This window comes from Primulina tabacum, chromosome 8, assembly GCF_025594145.1.
Source record: "Primulina tabacum isolate GXHZ01 chromosome 8, ASM2559414v2, whole genome shotgun sequence".
NCBI classification, from domain to species: Eukaryota; Viridiplantae; Streptophyta; class Magnoliopsida; order Lamiales; family Gesneriaceae; genus Primulina; species Primulina tabacum.
This window is the reverse complement of record NC_134557.1, coordinates 1,084,401-1,108,065: the sequence shown is the minus strand read 5'-3', so window position 1 is coordinate 1,108,065 and position 23,665 is coordinate 1,084,401. Positions and strand designations below refer to the sequence as shown.

The window sequence follows — 23,665 nt, the reverse complement described above, 5'->3', positions numbered from 1 at the left end:
TCTGCATCAACTATCTTTTGATCCGCACTGAATAAATCTTCATACTGATAACAGTAGTCAGTAAACTACGATAGTTAAGTAAACCATATTGGTAAAAAAAAATGAAATATTGAACATTGATCAAGTTTTCACTTACTCAAACTTAGACACCCCTCGAAGATGTCCTTCCTATTTTTCTCGTTGATAATGGAGTAACTCTAGTTTCTTGGAATGTGCCGGTTTTGTTTCGGCACAGTGGATCGCGCCTGAACTTTTACAGAGTTTGCTATACTTTTTAGCTTTATGTATTTTGTCATCTAAAGAATTTCATGACTATTTTCAATAATCAAACATAATTTAATTCTCGTGTTCTATCAAAATTTATCCGCTTGGATTATTGGGTTGAGACAAACTAAACTTATTTTCGGAAAAGCTAATAAATTGAAATTAATCATCAAGTTTATGTTACACATTAAATTTAATAGTAAAAGAGAACAATAAATTAAAACGTAAACAACTGCAAGTTTTACCTTGATCACTCCGAGCTGGTCTACTTCTAAGTTTTACATCCTTCCGAGCAAACAGGTAATCCATATCGCAGAAATACGATTCTACATATTCTTGAAAGTAAACAATAAAGATCTTTATAAGTTCTATTCTTTTGCTCTCACCTGAGTAAATTATAAATCAATAGAACAAATCCACATAATTCAACTGTGTTGAGACAAATAACGCAACTTTTTAAAAGGTAAAATCGTATTTAAGAATGCTTTTGCAAGTCTACCAAAATTTCTCAATATTTCATTGCTATCAACATATCCTGTTCGTGTGGCCATAGCGCAGAAACCAAAATCAAATTCTGTCACATGATGTAATAATAATACAAAATTGGAAGGGCATACCATCCATGGTTACAGCAATAAACCTCTAAACATTTGAAACCAAGTTTCCTGTTTGAACCAATCATCATAAACAGTCTCGGCATGCCAGTTAACTTTGACTCAGATCAGTGAGTATAAATCTATCACAGCAAAGCTCAAGCTGCCCCTTCATGGATTTGGTAGAAAAGAACTAGTCTGAATGAAGTTTCCTTTTTTGGCATCTTTTAACATACCACTTAGCATGTTTCTGAAGGCCAATCCCAATCATTAACTTTAGACTAACTAACATCACCAGAGTCATGGAAAACAGTAAAAAAATCCAAAAAATTCTCCATGGAAGGGGATTATATGGGAGATGGGCTGCGTAAACCGGCTGCAAAACTCGAATAACCTGAGCATAAACATAATTAACTGTTAGGACAATAAAATCAGATTAGATATCATCACTATCTGCAAATATGTGACAGATATAAAATGCGATTTTATTTTGACCAGAGTATATTTTCCCATTTATTGATTGTGTTAAAATACTAACACATGAATCATTAGTCTTTTAGCCTTCAGAATTTAACAGTGGGAAGGACTTACAGCCCAACCACGTAATTAATTTGTTCTATGTTTTCTCTGTCCTTCCTCGACTTATCACGCTGAAAAGAAGAATTGTTTCATTCCAACAACCAGAGCACATAATCAACAAACAGGAAGGGAAATCTTTAGTGAAAAGCAAAATTAACTGTAAGTTTAGCAGCTGAGCTATTGGAATCCACTCTCGTGTCAATATCAATTCCGGTTTGGATTTTATGTCCTTTGAGCCTGTTCCAATGAACCATTGACATGTGTTTACGATAAAGGAAGAGACTCTAGATATTCTGCAAAACACATCCTCCGATACAACCACCACCTGACACCTATAGCACCATTCTGCCCACACCACCAATGCCATAACCTCGATCACAAACTCAACCAGTGTTCCACCATCTCGGATGCAATCAAGAAACCTCTCTTCCTGCCACTGCTATGGTTGCCACCGTGTCCACAATAGCAGCGCTAACTTGTCCCCCACCGCCATACCATTTTGTCCATTGAAGCCACAGCCATACTATTCACCCTAACTGCCTCTAACGCGGGCCACAATTCCCTCTTGTCTGCAGATACCACCGTAGCCTTCGCATTGTTCACCGCCAAATTCTCTACCACCACCAACCCCATCTTCTAAGTTGTTTTTGGAGTCATCTTCAATTTTTTAATCGGTATGGAGTCATTTTCTGATGCATAAAGAATAATTTGATTGTTCAAGGGAACACATCACATTCATGAAACTAACCATTTCTTAGTTGGTAAAATGCATTTGGACGCTTTATGTGGTGGAGGCAAGATTTCCACCGAAGTGGCTGATGATGGTGGCATTGGATGATTGGGATTCTGCAAATGAGGGGTGGTATGGGTATGATGATGGAGGAATAATCTCGTGTGGTCTCTCTTGTTACCCCATAAAAACATGTCAGTAGGTAACAAGTGCAACAGAAAATCCAACCCTGTCAATTTTTCTGCTAATGAATGTTCATCAAATGGAACATGATGAATTTGACATCGCATACAACAGAAATAAGAGTAGAGAAATTTTAAATGAGATGTTAGTTATACTTACCACACAAGCTGGTGCCAAAGGAACAAACGTTAGGTTCTTCTTCGCATTTTCAGTCTGAATATTTAATATCTAACAAAAGAACAAAGCCCAGAAATGAAAAATATATCCAAGATCATATAGTAAACCTTTATCATAATTATTATGAGTAGCAGGTAAAGACAACCCAGTATGATTGATGAAAAATATATATTGCCAATTTGTAGAAAAATCTACCTGTTTGCAGAGATCCTCCAAAAATTCCGAGAATGCAATGGGCTTTATATCATTGAATTTAGCGACGAATGAATGTTTTATTACATCAATCATCACTTCAAAAAAGTAAACTACTAGTGCATTCTGCATGATTCAGAAAAAATATTCAAGAACTTCAAATGCACAATTTTCATTGTTCTTACACTAGATTATCAATTTATAAATGTTCGCAACTTGAGACTTACACTGATAAAACTTTCAAACCAAGGACCCTCAGCTTCGAGTATATTTTGAGCTAAAACAAATAATATAAATGCTGAGATGTGGAACCGCTCAATCGAATCTGGTTGTGAGCAATCAGAGACAGAACGAGTATTAGACATAAAACTAATACTTCAAAAAGAAAAAAATAATCATGATATTTTCATATCACAGGCTTACTTTTATTGGTGTTCAGTGAACAAATGAATAATAATGAGTACTATTCCAATTCAACATCCGTGTTAATATTCTGATTTAGAAGGAAGTGCAGAATGTATATCACAGGGGAAAGAAAAACTAGCTAAACGGCATTATAATTCTAAGCATTTAAAAAGGAAGATGAAAAACAATACTCACCAAAATATACCATACTGTGAAGATTATCCTTGCTATAACGTTTGAATACGTTGCTTTTAATCTCCGCAAAATTGTTAGATACAAGCATAGCAAACAAAGCATTATTGTGAGCAACTATACATGTTGACAACGTAACCGCCTGAGCTAATAAGATAAATGAATGAACTAGTATGGGGAGTTAAGGACCCGCATTGATGAAAGTCTTGACAATAGAAAGAAAAAACAAGTAACAAAAAGTAGATAAAATCATATGATGACAAGGATATTTGAAGAAACGATTGCCAATGCTTCGTCCAAAATAAATCTCTGCAGCCAAAATCGCATGTTTTCTTGTGAACAGTTTGCAAGTCCATCCGCTGAATTGAATAGAGCTTGCATCACATCTCCAACAAAACTTTGACATAATTTATCAAATATCTGACATCCAAAGGGCAATATCAAACAAATTGTATATGCAACAGCAAACCAGAAATAATTCAAACTAAAACCACGAAGGTCAACAAAAAAACCCATGATGGAATCTTTAAATTAAATAGTGAATAGCAACAAGGATGTGACCATTTTGATTGTCAAGTAACTTCAACACATATGTCATAAGGAATGGTTTACATGATAACTGTGAATAGCAGCATGAATGCAGCCATCATGATTCATGACTAAGTATCTTTATCTAGTGGTCATGGCTTTCCTTCAGGAAATTTTATTCAGGCATTTGAAATTCTAAGAAATACTCTTTAACATTTTACAATTAAAGTTAAATTCGTTTAATATGTTTCCAGGCCTTTTTGAACCGTAGTTTTACAACATTCCACATGGCCAAATCGAACACATATAAGCTAAATATACATCATCTGAATGACTATTTTCAGGAATTAGAAATAAATATTGTTATTGGTTATTTTTTGGGGTGTTTTAGGAGTGCAGAAATGGTTTTAATGGCATGAGAACAAGATGAAATGAGTGGTCAGATCCAGGAAATTTGTTTTGGCAATAAATAAAATTTATCACGGGTGTCTACAATAAAAAAGAAGTCTAAACTTCGTTTGATGCTACAAGTATCCACATCTAATATCGTACATTCTTCATTACATACCAAACCAAAGACAGTTCACAACTGTTCCGAACACCATAAGTATGCTTCTACAAATCATAAAACTCCCGTAACATTTTTCAGTCATTAAAAATAATTATGGAAACAAGTTATCAAAAGACCACAAGTAATTATCATGCTTGCCTTAGTTAATTCGCTTACCTCCAAAACATTGTAGACTACGTAGAGTTTAATAATTCCTTGACCACGAATCATGTGATATATCAAGCTGATATCTGGGTAAAAAGTTAAAGAACAATACATCGACATAGTGTAATTAATACTGAAATTCTTTGAAACACTTGGAAAACAAGTACAGATTTACTATTCTTACAAAACCTGCTTGTTGTAATAGAGTGACTCCAGAGACCAGGACAACAAAGCAGCCAAAATCAGACAGCTCCGCTGATGAAGCCCTCTCAAAGTGCCTGCCACAAGCATGATTAAATTATGCTAAACCTATAAGGTCCCTTGAGAAAAATAACTGACTGATGTTTATGACACCACAAATTCATGGCATCCAAATTTTAAATCTACATAAAGTACGAGCAATGAGAAAAGATGGGAGAGCAATCCCACTGCAAGAACAAGAATGTTAAGAATGAATCAGAAACAAAAGCTTGGTTCTGCCAACCCATTTCCTAATATCAAGGGCATTCAAATTCTATACTGCCATGATTCATAAAACTTTTGCTCATCACTAGGATAACGTACTTTCTAGGAATGTTTATTTCACTTCCCTATATTACATTTAGATCCCAGAAAACGTATTTTTCCAACTATTTTCATAGATATAACTTAGAATCTATATCTTACATTCGGTAACTCGATTTTTGAAAAAATCTGTCCGAACAACTGAGTTAGATATAGCATATAATTACCATACTAACTGATAGATCATTGCATTAAGAGGTCAGGCAGTTACATTGTGTCACCAATTTGTTTCGTTATGGTTCATGACAAACAACATCTGTGATGGTCGACAATACATATATACTCAGTACATATTAATTGTCTGCCACCCAACACACAATTCATGAGTTAATATGAGCAGAAAAGTCGAAAGAAAAAGAAATGCGAAGGATAATAGATTGTTCATCAAATTTGCTCCACTGTGGTTACACTAAAATGTGTGGAGATTCCAGAAACATGGATGTGCCACACTAAAATTGCAGGCAACCTGTGCAGCTAGCAAGCAGTACTGGGAGCATGACAACATCAGAACTCAACTTGCCTATTCTACTTTGTGATAGGCTGAGAAAACAAATTCAATTGATAGAAGCAAAGCATTTATGCTAAAAAAAACAAATGCTCGTTAAAAACAATGCAGACTCTGAAACACCAAATTTCCCAAACCTGAACTGTAGTCTAAATCTAACTTGACAGTCTTCCAAGCAAACTAGATTTGAATCAAATTATTGCAATTAGACCAACTGAATATCACGAGCTAAAGCTGCCACACTTTGATGAGAACACAACCAAATATGATTGTATGCATGTGCCACATGATTGCATGGGTGCGGCCAATTGCCAAAGTTCTTTAAATAGATATTCAGTGGAATCTTTTGTCACAATTTGATGTATCATAACATATCACATCACTCAAAAGGCGCTGTCTGTGAGAGATGGCACTGACCTGGTTTTAAGAAGCCTCCAAATCGTCATAGCAATCCTTGTTGGCATGATGGTTAAGAGCGAAAGAAATGAATCAAAGCACACAAAGAAACCAATATTGATAAGCTGCAAAGAAAACATAAAGTGTTTTTATGACAAGACATGTATAAAGGGAGTGTTCCACTTCTAAACAAACAATTGACATCATAGTATCCTATTAAGTAAAATCAAAGATACAGCCTTTGTGAGGCCCAATACTTAAAATAAGCCCAGCCCATTTCCCATTTTTATTACAAATACCCAAACCCAATTGATAGAAGAATCAGATCGTTCATTTCCAGAAACTTTTCCCCAGCCTTGCTCGTCGCCTTCTTTCTGTTTTCTGCCGTCTTCGCGCAGCGCTGCCAGCGGCCGAAAAATTTAGTGCAGCGATTAGCACTCTTCTTCCTCCTTTCTATTAGAGTATTTCCTACCATGAATCGGAAGTTATCGAGTTCGATTTGGCTTGATTTCCAGCAGCAGTGCGCGTAGCTTCGATTCGGTTTAGGTAAGCTTTTGGCTTTGAATTTTGGTTGTTCTTGGTGTATTAGTTTATAAAAGTGAAGAATTGAGCTTTTCCCCTAATTTCCAGCTAAGTTTCCGGCGTGAACAGTATTTCCGGCAACTTGTTCCGGCGAGCCACCTTTGCGAAATTATCGTTGTGCATTCTAGCTTCGTTTCTTGAGGCATTAAGCTTGAATTCAGATTGTACAAGGGTTATATAGGCTGCCCGGATTTCGAATTTTAACCGAGACGATTTATTTTGGTTTAGTTGTTTGGAATGCAGTATATTGAAGTGTATAGCGAATTTATATTGTAGGTTTTATCGTTGGACGAGTTTCATTCGATAGTCCTTAAGAATTTGCCGTGGTATTGTAAGTTGAAATTGAGGTACGTTCAAACCTATATCATTATGACGCTTATATTGGCGTGTAAGAATATTCGGTGAATGTTGTTTGCTATTATGTGCATTGAATGTTTATTTTGATGCATTCATGCATTAATTATGTTGGCATAACATATTGAGCCTTGACTCCTTTGACGGCTATTTATGTTGATTCTGTTGAGATATTGAGCCATCAGAGGGACGAGTGGATTAGGATTAGCCACATTCCCAGATGACAGCTAGGGACGAGCGACTTAGCTACTCGCATTCCCGATGCTACGTGCATGGACGAGCGGCGATTTGATGCTGCATTCCTGGCACGGGTGGCCACTGTTACTGTTGATGATGCTATTCGTTTGGACTCCATTTGGTATCCGTTATTCCATTGTTACCATTCATGCATCGCATAGCATTGCATTTACTTGATATTATTACATGTCCTTTATTTACGTCGTGATTTTACTGGTTTGTCGTACTGGGGTCCGACCCCTGTTTTCTTTTGATGTTGTGGTTGTTTTGATGACATAGCAGGTCATTCCAGGGGTTTTGACGCGTCTGGTGGAGCGTCAGCGAGTGGTACCCAGTAGTCAGTCGGTTGGTGTCAGAGTTCCCAGATATTTATATATATATTATGCTGGTTTGATACATTTGCCAGTGAGATGCCCTGTGTAGCTGTATGGTTTTATGTTGTTTTGGATTTTATTTGTGGTATGTTGCGTCTAGTCCTGGCCAGTGCGGCTGTAGGATGTTTTGTGTGGTGATTGTGAACCTGGTGTTATTTTCGAGCATATATTGTTATTGTTGTGTTTTGAAATTTTTGGGATGTCCTACTTACAGGGAGGTCATGCCGAAATTTCTGTAGGCCCTAATGAACATTTTAAACTCGTTTTCGCTGTTTACACCATTTAATCCTTGTTGTGTGGTAATTAAATATTAACTAAGTGCACGGGCCCTGACAGTTTGGTATCAGAGCGTAACTGGGATACGCTCGAATTAGAGTGTAGGACACTCGAGTTTAGACACAAATAAAATGATTGTGCATGTGTTTGATTATTTGCTCTTACTTGTTTATATGTTTTGAATTAATTGTATCTGCATGACTAGAGCGTATTAGTTTAAGTTTATGCTCTTATACTCAGCCGATTATTTTTCTGCCTGTGGATTAAATCCTTGTGTCTTGTAGATGGCACCGGGACGTAAGGGTAGAAAAGGAAAAGAAGTTGTTCAGGAATCTGAAGCTCCTAATGTGAGAGGACTTAACGAGACTGATTGGGGAAGACGAGGTCGTCGTCCTCGTGGTGAAGCACGAAATGTTAACGTGGAGCATGAAGTGGATCAATTGACTAGAGGAATGTGTGAAATGATACTAGTGATATCCCGATTTCAGAACATGCGTCCTCCTCGATTCTTTGGGAATGAAGATGGTGAGAAAGCTATAGCCTGGCTAAAAAGTATGAAGCGTTTGTTCAATATGTTGGAGTACACCCCTGAATTGTAGCTTAAGTTGGCTATTTGTCAATTAAAAGACCGAGCCCAGTTATGGTGGGAAACTACTGAGGAAGCTTTGAAAGAATCAGGTGAAAGAGTTACTTGGGATGTATTTTGCGCTCAGTTTGCTCGAGAGTATTCACCATCTTCGTACTATTCGGCCAAGGAAGCTGAATTCAATAGATTGACTCAAGGTAATATGACTGTAGTGGAGTATGCCTCTCAATTTTCAGCGCTTCTTGCCTATGTTCCTCATGTTGCTAGCAGTGATCGGAACAAGCTATCGCATTTTATGCAAGGATTGAATCGAACCATTTGTACTTTAGTGGTAGCTGGAGCGCCTGTTAATTATGCCGATGCTGTTGAGAAAGCCAAGAATGTGGAGGCAAGTTTACTTTTGGCAAAACCACAGTTAGTTCAACCAGGTATTCCTCAAAGTTTCGGGGGCAATGTGCCGATGCCAGTTGGTGCACCACTATACCGTCCTTTACTGCCGTATCAGCCTTCGCAGTCTTATCAGCAACCAAAGCAGCAAAATTTTAAGGCCAAAGGAAAACACTTCAAGAAACAGACTCGTAGCAGTTCTTCTAGTTCTGGCAGTCAGCGTGGAAGTTCAGTTGGGTCCCCAGGTGGAGTATTTTGTGATCGTTGTGGTGGTAAGCATTTCAGCACTCAGTGTACGGGAGTTCATGGATCTTGTAATATCTGTGGACAAGTTGGACATTATGCTAGAGTATGTCCGAATGCAGTGAGACAACAATTTCAGCAACCTCAGTTTGGTCAGGATTTTAGAGGACAAGCAACTAGGCCTTTTGTTCCGACTCAGTCTTTTCAAGCAGTCTAGCTATCCTCAGCCTAGAGGTTCTGCACAGCAGCGTTTCCCAGGGCCACAGCAGGCTCGAGTTCATGCTTTAACCCAGGATCAAGTTCAAGACGCACCGGGCGGAGTTATCGCAGGTATCTGTCTTATTTTTGATCATCCTGCTCGTATACTGATAGACACAGGAGCATCTCATTCATTTGTATCTGTTGTATTTGTTGATGAGCATGAGATTGCTGCTACTCCGTTGATAGATACTGTGTCAGTCTCTACACCTGCCGATGTATGTTTGATGTCTCATGAGATAATTCTGAATTGTGTGATTAGATTCGATGATAATATTATGATAACTAATCTCATCAAGCTAGATATGTCTGACTTTGACTGTATTCTGGGAATGGATACTCTGTCTAATTATCGAGCTACCGTCGATTGTTTCCATGGAGTTGTCAGATTCAGACCGTATTATGGCAGTAAATGGAATTTTTACGGTAGTGATTCGCAATCACGTATTCCATTAGTGTCAGCAATGGAAATGTTTAGAATCTTGTCGACAGGAAATGAAGGATTCATGATCTATGCAGTTGATGCGACACAGGGAAAAAGATTTGAAGTTTCTGATATTCCTGTTGTCAAGGAATTCCCTGATGTATTTCCCGATGAAATTCCTGGATTTCCACCCCAGAGGGATATAGATTTTAGCATTGAGTTGGTGTCCGGGACAAATCCTATTTCTAGAGCACCATACCGTTTGGCTCCAGCGGAATTGAAAGAGCTCAAAGAGCAATTGCAGGACTTGCTGGAAAAAGGTTATATTAGACCAAGTATGTCATCTTGGGGAGCTCCGGTATTGTTTGTAAAGAAGAAAGACGGAACGATGAGAATGTGCATTGATTACAGGCAGTTGAACAAAGCTACTGTGAAGAATAAGTACCCTCTGCCGCGTATCGATGACTTGTTTGATCAGTTGCAAGGTACATCAGTGTATTCAAAGATCGATCTCCGTTCTGGCTACCATCAGCTTAGAGTTCGAGAGAAAGATGTTCCGATGACAGCATTTCGAACACGTTATGGGCATTATGAATTTCTAGTTATGCCTTTTGGATTGACTAATGCTCCTGCGGTTTTTATGGATTTGATGAATCGTGTTTTTCGAGAATTTATAGACAGATTTGTTATTGTCTTCATAGATGACATTCTGATTTATTCGAAAACAAAGAAGGAGCATCGAGAACATTTAAGGTTGGTCCTCCAGACACTCAGAGCAGCGCAATTGTATGCAAAATTTTCTAAATGTGAATTCTGGCTGGACAGAGTTGTATTTCTGGGTCATGTTATATCAGCTCAAGGAGTATCAGTGGATCCTAGTAAAGTGGAAGCTATTATCAATTGGCCAACACCGACGAATATTTCCGATATTCGCAGTTTCTTGGGATTGGCAGGATATTATAGGCGTTTCATTGAAGGATTTTCTATTATAGCAAGGCCTATGACTCAATTAACGCAAAAAGATCGACGTTTTGTGTGGACTGATGAATGTGAGTCAAGTTTTCAAACTTTGAAGGAAAAGTTGACAACAGCTCCAGTGCTAGCTTTGCCATCAGGCTCAGGTGGATATGTTGTTTGTTCAGATGCATCTCTAAATGGACTTGGATGTGTTCTAATGCAAAATGGGCGAGTGATTGCATATGCTTCTCGTCAGTTGAAGCCGCATGAGACCCGATATCCAGTTCATGACTTAGAGTTGGCTGCCATTGTGTTTGCATTGAAGTTATGGCGTCATTATCTGTACGGTGAGCAGTTTGTGATTTATTCGGATCACAAGAGCCTTAAATATCTTTTCTCACAGCCTGACTTGAACATGAGACAACGTTGATGGATGGAGTTACTTAAAGACTTTGATTGTGAGATTCAGTATCAACCAAGGCGAATGAATCTTGTTGCAGATGCTCTCAGCAGGAAGGTTCATAATGCTATGCTGACATCTTTGACTATCTCTAAAGTTCACGAGCACTTGGGAACTTCAGGATGGACTTATCAGATCAGTGGAGACTACTTTATAGTGTCATCTATTCAAGTCGAGCCACAGATTTTGTCAGGAATCAAAGCAGCACAGAAGACCGATCCGCATATTCATAGATTGAAAGAATTGTCTCGAACAGGTCAGACAGAAAAGTTTAGTGTTGCTTCAGATGGTAGTCTGCGCTTTAATGGTAGACTTGTGGTTCCTAATTTGATAGATCTGAAAGAAGCCATACTAAGGGAAGCACATTGTAGTCGACACAGTATTCACCCAGGAATTCGAAAGATGTATCATACCTTGAGAGCTCATTATTGGTGGGAAGGTATGAAGAAAGATATTTCTCATTTTGTGGCTAAATGTTTAACATGTCAATAAGTTAAAGCCGAGAGAATGAGACCTGGTGGAATGTTACATAGTCTTGAAGTGCCACAGTGGAACTGGGAGCACATTGCTATGGATTTTGTGACACATTTACCTCGTTCTAATCGTGGTTGTGATGCGATTTGGGTGATTGTTGATAGATTGTCTAAATCAGCTCATTTTATTCCGTATGATCGTACTTGTACTTATTTGAAAATGGCGAGACTGTACATTGATCATATAGTAAGATTGCATGGTGTGCCAGTAACCATAGTATCCGATCGTGATCCAAGATTTGCTTCGAAGTTTTGGGGAAGTTTGCAATCAGCTTTGGGTTCAAAGTTGGCTATTAGCACTGCCTATCACCCGCAGACAGATGGTCAGTCAGAAAGAACCATCCAGACTCTAGAGGATATGTTACGAGCAGTAGTGATGGATTTCAAAGGTGGTTGGCAAGAATCATTGTCTTTGGTTGAATTCTCTTACAATAATATTTTTCAGGCAACAATCGGTATGACACCATTTGAAGCTTTGTATGGAAGAAAGTGCAGATCGCCGATATGTTGGGATGATGTAAGAGAAAGACAGATGTCAAAACCAGAATATATTCAAGAAATGAAAGATAAAGTTGAATTGATCAGGAAAAGGATGAAAGCTGCCCAGGATCGTCAAGCCAGTTATGCTAATAAAAGGCGTAGACCTTTAGAGTTCCAAGTGGGCGATTATGTTTTCTTGAAAGTATCACCATTCCGAGGTACTATGAGATTTGGACATAAAGGGAAGTTAGCTCCGCGTTATATTGATCCGTATATGATTGTTGAGAGGATTGGCACATTGGCGTATCGTTTGGATTTGCCGCAGAGTTTGTCTTTGATACATAATGTGTTTCATGTATCTATGTTGCGGAAGTATGAGCCAGATCCGTCTCATATCTTGAATGTCGAGGATGTGGAGTTGGACAGTTCCCTTAGCTATGTTGAACATCCAGTGCAAATTTTGGACCGTAAGGAAAGACAGCTCAGGAGCAAGACGATTCCATTGGTTTTGGTACAATGGAGTAGACATGGAAGAGAAGAATCTACATAGGAATTAGAGGCAAAGATGCGACAAGAATGGCCTCATTTGTTTGAAATGTAATGAATTACGCGATGTATTCTGAATTTCCTATGTATTATCAGATGTAATGTTGTGGATATCAGTGTTGTGTTTGTTAGATTTCGAGGACGAAATCTTTTATTAGTAGGGGAGAATGTGAGGCCCAATACTTAAAATAAGCCCAGCCCATTTCCCATTTTTATTACAAATACCCAAACCCAATTGATAGAATAATCAGATCGTTCATTTCCAGAAACTTTTCCCCAGCCTTGCTCGTCGTCTTCTTTCTGTTTTCTGCCGTCTTCGCGCAGCGCTGCCAGCGGCCGAAAAATTTAGTGCAGCGATTAGCACTCTTCTTCCTCCTTTCTATTAGAGTATTTCCTACCATGAATCGGAAGTTATCGAGTTTGATTTGGCTTGATTTCCAGCAGCAGTGCGCGTAGCTTCGATTCGGTTTAGGTAAGCTTTTGGACTTTGAATTTTGGTTGTTCTTGGTGTATTAGTTTATAAAAGTGAAGAATTGAGTTTTTCCCCTAATTTCCAGCTAGGTTTCCGGCGTGAACAGTATTTCCGGCAACTTGTTCCGGCGAGCCACCTTTGCGAAATTATCGTTGTGCATTCTAGCTTCGTTTCTTGAGGCATTAAGCTTGAATTCAGATTGTACAAGGGTTATATAGGCTGCCCGGATTTCGAATTTTAACCGAGACGATTTATTTTGGTTTAGTTGTTTGGAATGCAGTATATTGAAGTGTATAGCGAATTTATATTGTAGGTTTTATCGTTGGACGAGTTTCATTCGATAGTCCTTAAGAATTTGCCGTGGTATTGTAAGTTGCAATTGAGGTACGTTCAAACCTATATCATTATGACGCTTATATTGGCGTGTAAGAATATTCGGTGAATGTTGTTTGCTATTATGTGCATTGAATGTTTATTTTGATGCATTCATGCATTAATTATGTTGGCATAACATATTGAGCCTTGACTCCTTTGACGGCTATTTATGTTGATTCTGTTGAGATATTGAGCCATCAGAGGGACGAGTGGATTAGGATTAGCCACATTCCCAGATGACAGCTAGGGACGAGCGACTTAGCTACTCGCATTCCCGATGCTACGTGCATGGACGAGCGGCGATTTGATGCTGCATTCCTGGCACGGGTGGCCACTGTTACTGTTGATGATGCTATTCGTTTGGACTCCATTTGGTATCCGTTATTCCATTGTTACCATTCATGCATCGCATAGCATTGCATTTACTTGATATTATTACATGTCCTTTATTTACGTCGTGATTTTACTGGTTTGTCGTACTGGGGTCCGACCCCTGTTTTCTTTTGATGTTGTGGTTGTTTTGATGACATAGCAGGTCATTCCAGGGGTTTTGACGCGTCTGGTGGAGCGTCAGCGAGTGGTACCCAGTAGTCAGTCGGTTGGTGTCAGAGTTCCCAGATATTTATATATATATTATGCTGGTTTGATACATTTGCCAGTGAGATGCCCTGTGTAGCTGTATGGTTTTATGTTGTTTTGGATTTTATTTGTGGTATGTTGCGTCTAGTCCTGGCCAGTGCGGCTGTAGGATGTTTTGTGTGGTGATTGTGAACCTGGTGTTATTTTCGAGCGTATATTGTTATTGTTGTGTTTTGAAATTTTTGGGATGTCCTACTTACAGGGAGGTCATGCCGAAATTTCTGTAGGCCCTAATGAACATTTTAAACTCGTTTTCGCTGTTTACACCATTTAATCCTTGTTGTGTGGTAATTAAATATTAACTAAGTGCACGGGCCATGACAGCCTTATTCCACCAATAGAGAATGATACAAATGACTCAAAGCTTAAATCTATAAAACCACGATCAACAATAAAACCATTAATTGGCAAACAGAAATTTAGAGAACAAGTCCAATCATGATGCTTGAGGATGAAATCAGATAACTTTACCAGTTCACAACGCCACGGCAAATGGAAAATAGTATCATAAATTCTTTCTCGTTCTTTATCATTGCTAAGTGTGGTAGTGCTTCTTAAGGAATTTCTAGCATTCATTTCTTCCATAAAATATTTCATCGGCGACTTCTCCACATGTAATGTGTCTGAGAGGAAATTGTAATGCCTTGGATTAGTGGACAGGAAAAAAAGGGGGAAAAAATTATGAGAGATAAAAACACAAAGCATGTCATTTGGAAAATGTATTCTACCTTACCAGCAAAGACAATGGACAACTTGTCAATCATGTAGGAACCAAACGTAAAGAATGAAAATAGGCACCAGAAAAAGGAGAAATACTCTAATCGGTATCACCATATAAAATTACAGCATCTAGGAAGCATCAGTCTTTAGTTATAAACAGAATAATCAACTATAGCACAACATCGCACGAAAAAATTCGGAGTTCATGATGAAATTATTCATTATTTTAAATACCAGCTAAAAATATATTTAGGAAATATTTAACAAAATGGCCATTTTTACCATGAATTTGAATCTAACTTTCTCAACTTTAAACTTTTATTTGGCCTTTGTTTTTCATGTATGTTTAAAGGTAATTTTGTAAAATCTTTTAAGGAAAGATTACAATTTAAAAGAAAGTTTGGCGAAGGTCATTTTTCAAACTATCTCAAAATATAGTGAGAACCTCGTTACATAATTTAAGATAATTTCTCCAGGGTTGTTAGAAGTTTTTTCACATAACATACAGGACTCAAAAGTGCCCAAAGTGGATGAGAAAAATCTACAGACAACACAAAGGATACATTTAGAAGGAAAGTTATAAGGATTTTAAATTCTAATTTTGAAAGAGGAAAATTTGTACTTTTTCCATCCCGAACTCGGGGTTTTTCAACACATTTTCCTGAGCTTTAAGTTGACATCACTTTTGGTCCCATTTCCCAACAGTGTATCATATCAGACTTCACCCCCATTTACATGCAAATTGACATAACAAATTCCGATGAAACGGAACAAAATGCTACACAAATTTTAAATGATGAGACCAAATGTGTTATCAGCCTAAAGCATTGGATGAAATGTGAAACAAGCCCCAAACACAAAGCAAGGGACAAAGGAAAAATCTCATAAGGGAAGGGATGAAACATGTAATTGTCTAGTTAGCAAGTAAGATCCATAAAGAATAATCCAAGGATCACTTCATAACTCCATTTTAGGTCCCAGTAACCTGAGTTAATGCAAGTAAAGATAACAATTATGCAAAAGCATAAACTACATGATCAGTTTTCTTCCTTCATTTAATCACTTCAATCATAGATATTCAAAGGTGGATAAAACCTCGTATCAGTTCACCTGTGTTTAGAAACCACAAATTGCATGCATCCCGTTCAACATCACTATCAAATTCAATCCAGATAGCTTCTAAGACAGAGGCTCCTAAGTTTTAAGCTTATCACAACTACAGACTGCACAAAAAGCAGTAATTTTAGCCACCATCTAGATGGCCTTCCCACTCAAGTATCCCTCTTCATTTTTCCTATCCCATGTCAAAATATCAGTATATTTATCAGCGAGTTAGGTTTTGCATTATCCATTAGCTACTCTCATAAACTCCCAATATACCGTCACTCAATCAAGAAAAATGGTAGCCGGACTTTCAAAGAGCACTTTCCACATCCAAAAAGGATACGAGAAGTCAACAAACACATCAAGAAGATGGACTCACAATTGAAATCTTCAGCCATCAATTTCTTCCAGTCCAGTGACACCTCCTTCTGCAATTTCCCACCCTTCAGTTGCATCCATTGATCCGATTTGATTTCATTCCCAACTCCCTCGTTCTTCACATCAACTCCTTCCACCCCATTGTCTTCCTTTCTACCACTACCTCTCTCCTCACTCGCCAAAGAGATCGCAGTTTCACCTCCATTGATCACGCTACTAACATTCCTCTGCCTCAATTCCCGGAACTGCGGTGTAACTGCATGCACCACGCGATTCGCCTCGCTCTCAATCTCCTCCGCTATCGTACTACTCACCGTATAACTATAATTCTTAATTTCACCGTTAGTTACTGAATTTTCTGAAACCTCGGAGATCGTTTTTACTTTCTTGTTCCTCCTCTTCTTCTTCCTGCGAGAGGGAGAAGAGGCGGTGTCATTCTGTGCAGACGAGAAGATTGCCGCGGACAAATTGTCTTCGTTTTGGGGTATCGTGAGGATGTCAAACGGCAGCCTCCGGCCACCGGATTTCGTGGGCATTGCCGAGTAAAACGCTTAACTATTCAGGTACGTTAGACAAGTGGAGATCCGTAATGCGGAAATGGAGGTGACGCGGCGTTAGCCAATGGAGGAGGGACACGTATGTGTTCACTTTGGACAATGCCTTACATTTTGGGGCAGAGTTTCCCCGTATTTTGAGTCTCTTTTTAACATTTATTTTCATTTATATTTATATTACATATGTATTATTTTATTTTATATTATTAAATATGAGGATTTTATAGTTCCATCGATGAACACAAGTATATCGCTAATGGGCTTATTGGGCAAATTGAACGAATTGGGCCGTTGGCATTTTAAATAAATAACTAGGAATATCTTGTGTGCTATCGATATAATATATATATCTACATGTATTTCTTATTTTTTATCAATTAAATTTTTTGTACAAGTATAATGATATTAGATTAATTTTTTCCTGATTTAATTATGTATTTAGGTTTTATTTTATTATTTTTTTGTCATAAGAACAATAATAGTACGTGGAATGGATGTTTGAGGGAAAAAACTTTGTATAATGAGAGTAAAATCAGTTATTCATGGGGGCTTTTGTTTAGGATGTAGTCGATACACGACGTTTATGTTATTTTAACACTATATTTATCTTTAATCTAATATAAAACGATAGGCAAAATATTATTTTAGCCATATGATTATGATGTATTTGGTCCTTCGTATATCTCAATCCTGGTTTTATACCAATTTTAGTTATTTTTATATAAATGTTGTATTACGATTCAGAATATTCCGGTGAGAAAAATCTATCATGAACTTTTTTTTTATCGTTTTGTCGTCACTACAACAAAAATATTTAATCTTAACACATTAATCATTTTATAAATTTTCGCGACTTGTGAACTTTTGGTGAAAAACACCGATGTGAAAGAGAATAACATTTTATCATGGTCTCGTGAGAATGAGATGTTCAAGTTGATAGAGTCGGTAAAGTACGAGATAAATTGGTCACGAGTTTAATTTTTCCTTTCAACATTGTTTTGCTTGATTCATTTACTTAAGGTTTGTTTAATACCATTTATCCCAGAATAATATATCATATTCATGGCCCCCACGTACGTCGTCTAGTCCAAGCCGCTTAATGTAAGCCACTAAATCAGGTTCCCGAGTTTACTTTCCCATTACCACAATAGTTCCATCACACCTGATTGTCCCTATATTTACGGGTGATTTATAATAAACTAATCATTAATCTCTCCAAGCTTGGTCTTTAAATTACAATCCATTTAAACTAAGTTTTTCCTTTCCAATTACCCAACCCGGAAAACTTTATATAATTACGATTTATTGGGATTTCTGTTTGTTTATGATAATGAAATTCGTCTACTTTTCAATACGAAAAAATTATATTTCTATGGCAACGCAGTACCTTATAAACCAAACAGACTAAATAGACCTTAGTTAGGTTAGATATCTCAGTTTCATGCACGAGACCCTGTTTTCTTGACGTCGAAGTGTCAAAGCCAGTCTATTTCCCACCTCATGTGATTTAAATTTGTTTGCATATGTCAAAAAGGGATTGGAATTTATTCCACACCACGATGTGACATTCAACTAAAATTAGGAATTTATATCGTTTACATTATGAAAATTAAAAAAAAGCACTTTGTTAGCTGCATTTTTTAACATAATGAAGACCTCAATTTAATTCAATTATTATTTGTGAATGGACGGCATATCAGAATTATTTAAAATCTATTGAATTTAGGTTAAATTGTCAGTTTTTAAAAATCTATTGAATGTTTATATATCATCGTGAGCACCCCCGTCGGAGTCTCCCACGCCACAACAGCCATTCCCTGGTGCATTGTAACATGAGGTCGATGATTCAGCTTCTGCAGCTTAGGAAGCTTATGATATGTAAACTGACCCAATTTGTCGCGTTCACTCTTTGCTTAATATCATTTGTCGTGGGATTTGACCTACGTACCTAGCGTATATAAAAGTTGTCTCGAAATTCATTGCACATATGATATGAAATTACTGTTATCCGTATCAATCATATAACATAATTTTTTTCGCTTTCCAGATCCGATAAAGATGTGTTTTGGGATTCACACTCGCACAAAAGTGGCATGATTTGCGGTAGCTATTTTTCCACTTGTGTGATATTTTTGTAAATATAAACCGATTATAACGCTAGGTGTACATGCATCTCACGTTACTCATTTCCACTTTGGTCGTTATGAGATCATTTTATCTTGGATAAGCTTGTCACTTCCCCCTATAAATAAATACAAGAAGATGCCCTAAGAAAGTCCAAATTTTAACGGGGCATCTGCCTGGCTAGTGTGAGAAATCATGTTATGCAGCCAACAAGATCATCAAAATCTTAACTATTGCTATACTGTTATTTTTTCCTTTTTTAAAAATAAATTTGGATTAGTTTATTCTAATATGGGGTAATTCTCCACACGTCCCAATATCTTTAGATCATGCATGTCCCTCATATTATAAGTGAAAGATCGATATCATGAGTTTCTCGACAAGAATATTAAATGATGCGGTCATCAATGTTTGCATATTTGAATTGAATTGGCAAAAGAAACGTGGGCTGTTTGATTGTTTGAATAATTCAGAAGACGGAAGCGCGTATAAAACGCGTCTTCACACGGTCAAGAGCCTCTATAAATAAAGCTCCCCATTTCATTCTGAAATCATCCCTTCTTCGAGTTTTCTCTCATCTTATAAGCATTTGAGTGCTTAGTTCTATAATATTTGTGAGGTGTTTGTTCTCCTGTATTAAGAGAGTGTGTGTTCTCTTTGGAAACACAGTGAGTGAGTTGTACACCACAAAATATTATAGTGGAATTCTTTTCATCTTGCCCATGGTTTTAACCCTAATAATTTTTAGGGGTTTTCCACGTAAATCTCAGTGTCCAGTTTATTCTTTATTTTCGGATTTTATTATCTCAAATTCCGTACGTGGGACCAACAGAGTTGATTATCCAAATGGCGAAACTTCACAGCATAATGGGATATAAACACTCTAGGTATAACATAGGAAAATCCAGTGCAGCATCATGCACGTCAACATTTTTTCGTTGTTTGAACTTTGAACAGTGTGAATTTATCTTAAAATAATAGCTAAATATCTGGATAAATTTCGAATTATTCTGTAAAGAAAAAACCCTCTTGAGATGCCGTGAATTGTGGGATGAGACTCTCATGAAAATGCTTCTTCAAAAGTGGAAAAGATTCATTTAAGTATCCAACATCGATAGACTTTAAAACTTTAGTGGAAAGTGGCAGGATTGATGGATTAATTGCGACTTACTTTACTTATACATGTATTTTTTAAAAAAGAATCAATCGCAAAACCACAAAAATACTATAGACCAAAAAATTAACTGCTGCTATTTAAATTTACCCTGATATGGAATTGAAGCGCGAGAAAGTTGAGTTAGTTTCAATATCTTACCGATTGTTCTTAGTTTAGAAAATCTAACAATCGGTTTTGCCTTCTCCGATAAAGTTTCTTCCAAGATAACATAAAAGATATTATTTCTAATTTGTTTATGTATATATTGCATTCTATTTAAATTTGTATGTTTCCGGTTGCTGATTTGGCTCGGATAAATTTTTATTAGTGATATACATGTTGTTACACAAAAATGTTAGAGAAGATTGTTTTCTGAAATCTGAGACTCTTTTTTGGCCTTATTTCTCATGCTGAGCCCACAAATTTACTTATGTCATAAAAGAAACTAGTTAGGAAAAAAAGAAAAAAGAAAAAAAAAAGGAAGAATAACGAAAAATGAGCAAGATTTATAAAAGGACAAGTGTGGCATCAATCGGGCCCGGGACGTGTTAAAGTTAAGCCTTAGAATGCATGCTTAACGCTTGAAATTGTTTTGTGCCAACAACATGTGTACGATGACGTTTGTTATTCTCTCTAATATATTGAACACCCTAAAAAAGTGTCCTATTTCTTTCCACCCACATCGTACTCGTAAAATATTTATTTTATTTCATGGTTTACACTTTGGAAAATAGACATTCTTATCCCATTAAATCGAGTAGCTCTTTTCTCTCATCTTACACATGATTCAACATTAATACGAGTTCGGGTCGGGTCAAACTTATCATGGGAAAGACCTCTCATGGTTGGGGTCTTTTCATTCATAATAAGAATTGAAAAGAACACTTGGATTAAGAAACACAAAACAATCTCTATACAATTCCTGAACCATTGTATGTAAATAACTTAATTAATCAGTAGATATGTATTTGAGATATCTGTGAATGTTAAGCTAGCCCTTTGAAATATATCGATAGCCTCAATCAAAGAAGGCCATGCACAGAAACAGGCGGCGAAAGCAAAGTATGTTTGCTATTCTCTTTTTTTACTGCACGCACGCCTGTTTACGTGACCAACCTACCACAAAGTTAGCTCACCATGTTGGTTTCCCTGGGAGGATTTTTTATTATTATTCCGAACCCATTTTCATTACTAAATTAAGTTGTTGATCCTAAATAATTAAATGTATTTTATGTAATATATTTGAAAATCATTTTGTAAATTAAATCGAGCGTAAAATAAGGTTTATTTCAACCTACTTGAAGGTAATACCATCGTCATAAATATCTAATTGTCACCAATATTGCATTAAAGAAAAATGTGAGGTCAAGCATGAACCCCAAACAAATATTATTATAAATGATATTCGTTATATTTGCGGAGAGGGCAATATTCGCCACTCTAACATCTAATCAACAGTAAAATAGAATATTAAAATAATCCATGTATTGCTCTTGTCAATTGCAAATGACTTGCATTGATTTCGGAATCCAATATTAATTAATTAATTAATTATTATGTGTTGAGGAATATTCAACGGTCTGACCATTTATTTTCGTTGTTGAGTTTGTTAGCGGTTATTACCGTTGAATATATTTTTCCATAGAAACATAGCAGTTATTGCAGATCTTCTTCTAATCATATCAATGTTTTTTTTATTTTCTGAACTTTCCGTTAAATCGAAAACAATCGGTCAATCTTCGCCGCGGAATCAAACAAAAAAATTATGAGAATAATTTTGAACTATTGGATGAAAACAAAAGGTTCCAAAAATTGATGCTCACATGAAAAACAAACTACGGCGGAGAAGGATTTGTCCTGAATGTATCACAACCATACGTGTAAAAATAAGTGGTCGCAGCTGTGTGAAACATCACTTGTATTTAGCCGCGATGTTACGCATCCTTATAAAGTTATAACCTCATTTTTTTTTTAATAAAATTTTCGACATGATGTTAATGTGATGTCGGTATTATATTGGCGTATGATTACATGACTAATATTAAAACTGAAAACATAAAATATCAAAATCATAAAAAGATAAAAATATATTTGAGCAAAAATACGGTTTTTACTTGTTATAATATAATATATATAGTTGAAGCAAAATAGGTGTTAATCAAAACAAGAGAAAGAGGAGACATTTGTCTAATGTCTCATTAATAAAATAGCAAAACTATTTCGATTTGTAACGTTGGAAAGTTGTACAAATCAAATATATTTTTCTGTTATTGAAAAATTTGTGCAAAACAAATCAAATTAGGAAACATGTGCTTCTGTACGATCGACGGGCAATTTTGTCAAATAAATATATGCAATTGGCACTATATATATGTATCCATTTTATGCAGCCCTCATCTCATTCAGAATCAATTTTCTTCGCCGTATCCTCTCAAGTCTTTACCGTGAGGCTCAAAATCAACTCACATTATCTACCAAGTTTGTATAAGAAAATGTTACGTCCACTATTACTAGTCCATCTCTTTTCCACCACCCTCTTCTTCCACCTCCACCTCCGCCCTTCTTCCGCCGAGGCCGGCGCTAATTCTACCGTAAATGCCACCGACTATATCCGCACGAGCTGCCACACCACCCAATACCCCGACTTATGCTACACTTCACTAGTCAGCTATGCCGACTCCGTGCAAGAAAACCCAGCCCGCCTGGCTCGCGTAGCCATCGGCGTGAGCCTCTCCAGAGCGAACCGCTTAGCCGTTTACATCCGCAACCTCACCGAGCCGCGGGGACTACGGACCCGACCCCCGCGCCGGCGCCGCGCTTCACGACTGCTTTAGCGTGTTCGGCGACGCGGTGGACCAGATGCGCGGGTCTCTGGATCAGATGCGCCGGCTTAAAGGAGAGGGAGAAGAGCTGGCGTTCGAAATGAGCAATGTGCAGACGTGGATGAGCGCAGCGCTGACGAATGAGGAGACGTGTACGGACGGATTCGAGGATGTGGCGGACGGGCCGGTGAAGACGGACGTGTGCCATCGTGTGGTGAAGGTTAAGAAGGTGACGAGCAATGCACTTGCTCTAGTGAATAGTTTTGTAGCTAATTCTAATTAGGTTATGGCCCCCTGATTGTGTTTTCTAATTAAGGATCATTGCCTTTCCGGATCAAGTTTGATTTGTGAGCTAATCAAACCAGGGTGTGTGTTTGTTTTTGTGTGTGTGTGTGTGTATATGATGTGTACATGCTTCCATTACGTGGATAATTATGTAATTTATATTTGGATCCAAACAGATTAAGAAAGTAAATATGCTATTGGGATCATGGATGCGTCCCAAAAAAAAAGAGAATGAAATTGTTTTTTAAATTAAATAATAGGCGATAAGAAAAATGTGGAACATGATTGATGTTAGGTAAATAATGATTTTTTTTTA

At 37.2% G+C, this 23,665-nt stretch overlaps 3 protein-coding genes across 11 annotated transcripts; 2 read left to right on the top strand and 1 right to left on the bottom strand.

Moving 5' to 3' along the window:
• Nucleotides 1–671: 671 nt before the first annotated feature.
• Nucleotides 672–17,117, bottom strand: LOC142552707 (protein POLLEN DEFECTIVE IN GUIDANCE 1-like). Of its 8 annotated transcripts, none has more exons than XM_075662475.1 (11): nucleotides 16,410–17,114; nucleotides 14,678–14,829; nucleotides 6,045–6,148; nucleotides 4,748–4,836; nucleotides 4,571–4,644; nucleotides 3,585–3,735; nucleotides 3,319–3,486; nucleotides 2,946–3,043; nucleotides 2,722–2,844; nucleotides 2,509–2,577; nucleotides 672–1,251 (listed from the first exon to the last, which is right to left on the bottom strand). In XM_075662475.1, the coding sequence occupies exons 1-11, from the start codon at nucleotides 16,942–16,944 to the stop codon at nucleotides 1,051–1,053; spliced, it is 1,764 nt and encodes a 587-aa protein (XP_075518590.1). In that variant the 5' UTR covers nucleotides 16,945–17,114; the 3' UTR covers nucleotides 672–1,050. The 8 variants fall into 8 exon arrangements, 3 of the variants coding, with proteins under 3 accessions (XP_075518590.1, XP_075518591.1, XP_075518592.1); XR_012821859.1 differs by having other exon boundaries at nucleotides 1,052–1,251; nucleotides 1,595–2,577; nucleotides 16,410–17,117; XR_012821860.1 differs by having other exon boundaries at nucleotides 1,052–2,093; nucleotides 2,185–2,577; nucleotides 16,410–17,117.
• Nucleotides 7,746–14,522, top strand: LOC142552708 (uncharacterized). Of its 2 annotated transcripts, none has more exons than XM_075662478.1 (2): nucleotides 7,746–9,392; nucleotides 14,103–14,522. In XM_075662478.1, exon 1 carries the CDS (start codon nucleotides 8,635–8,637, stop codon nucleotides 9,277–9,279), a length of 645 nt encoding a protein of 214 aa, XP_075518593.1. In that variant the 5' UTR covers nucleotides 7,746–8,634; the 3' UTR covers nucleotides 9,280–9,392; nucleotides 14,103–14,522. The 2 variants fall into 2 exon arrangements, with proteins under 2 accessions (XP_075518593.1, XP_075518594.1); XM_075662479.1 differs by having other exon boundaries at nucleotides 14,100–14,522.
• A 5,517-nt stretch (nucleotides 17,118–22,634) lies between the features above and the next one.
• On the top strand, nucleotides 22,635–23,539 carry LOC142552706 (21 kDa protein). Its single transcript, XM_075662473.1, is given in 2 exon segments — nucleotides 22,635–23,019; nucleotides 23,021–23,539. Coding segments are annotated over 2 exon segments (612 nt in total). The 5' UTR covers nucleotides 22,635–22,734; the 3' UTR covers nucleotides 23,348–23,539.
• The last annotated feature ends 126 nt before the right edge of the window (nucleotides 23,540–23,665 follow it).

Excerpts from the sequence above, each read along its gene's own strand:
- LOC142552708 (XM_075662478.1), top strand. The coding sequence starts at position 8,635 with ATGACTGTAGTGGAGTATGCCTCTCAATTTTCAGCGCTTCTTGCCTAT.
- LOC142552707 (XM_075662475.1), bottom strand. The coding sequence starts at position 16,944 with ATGCCCACGAAATCCGGTGGCCGGAGGCTGCCGTTTGACATCCTCACG. Across the intron at positions 3,044-3,318 it reads TCACAGTATGGTATATTTTG|ATTCGATTGAGCGGTTCCAC; the intron begins GTGAGTATTGTT and ends GCTCACAACCAG. Across the intron at positions 1,252-2,508 it reads CTTTGGCACCAGCTTGTGTG|GTTATTCGAGTTTTGCAGCC; the intron begins GTAAGTATAACT and ends GTTTATGCTCAG.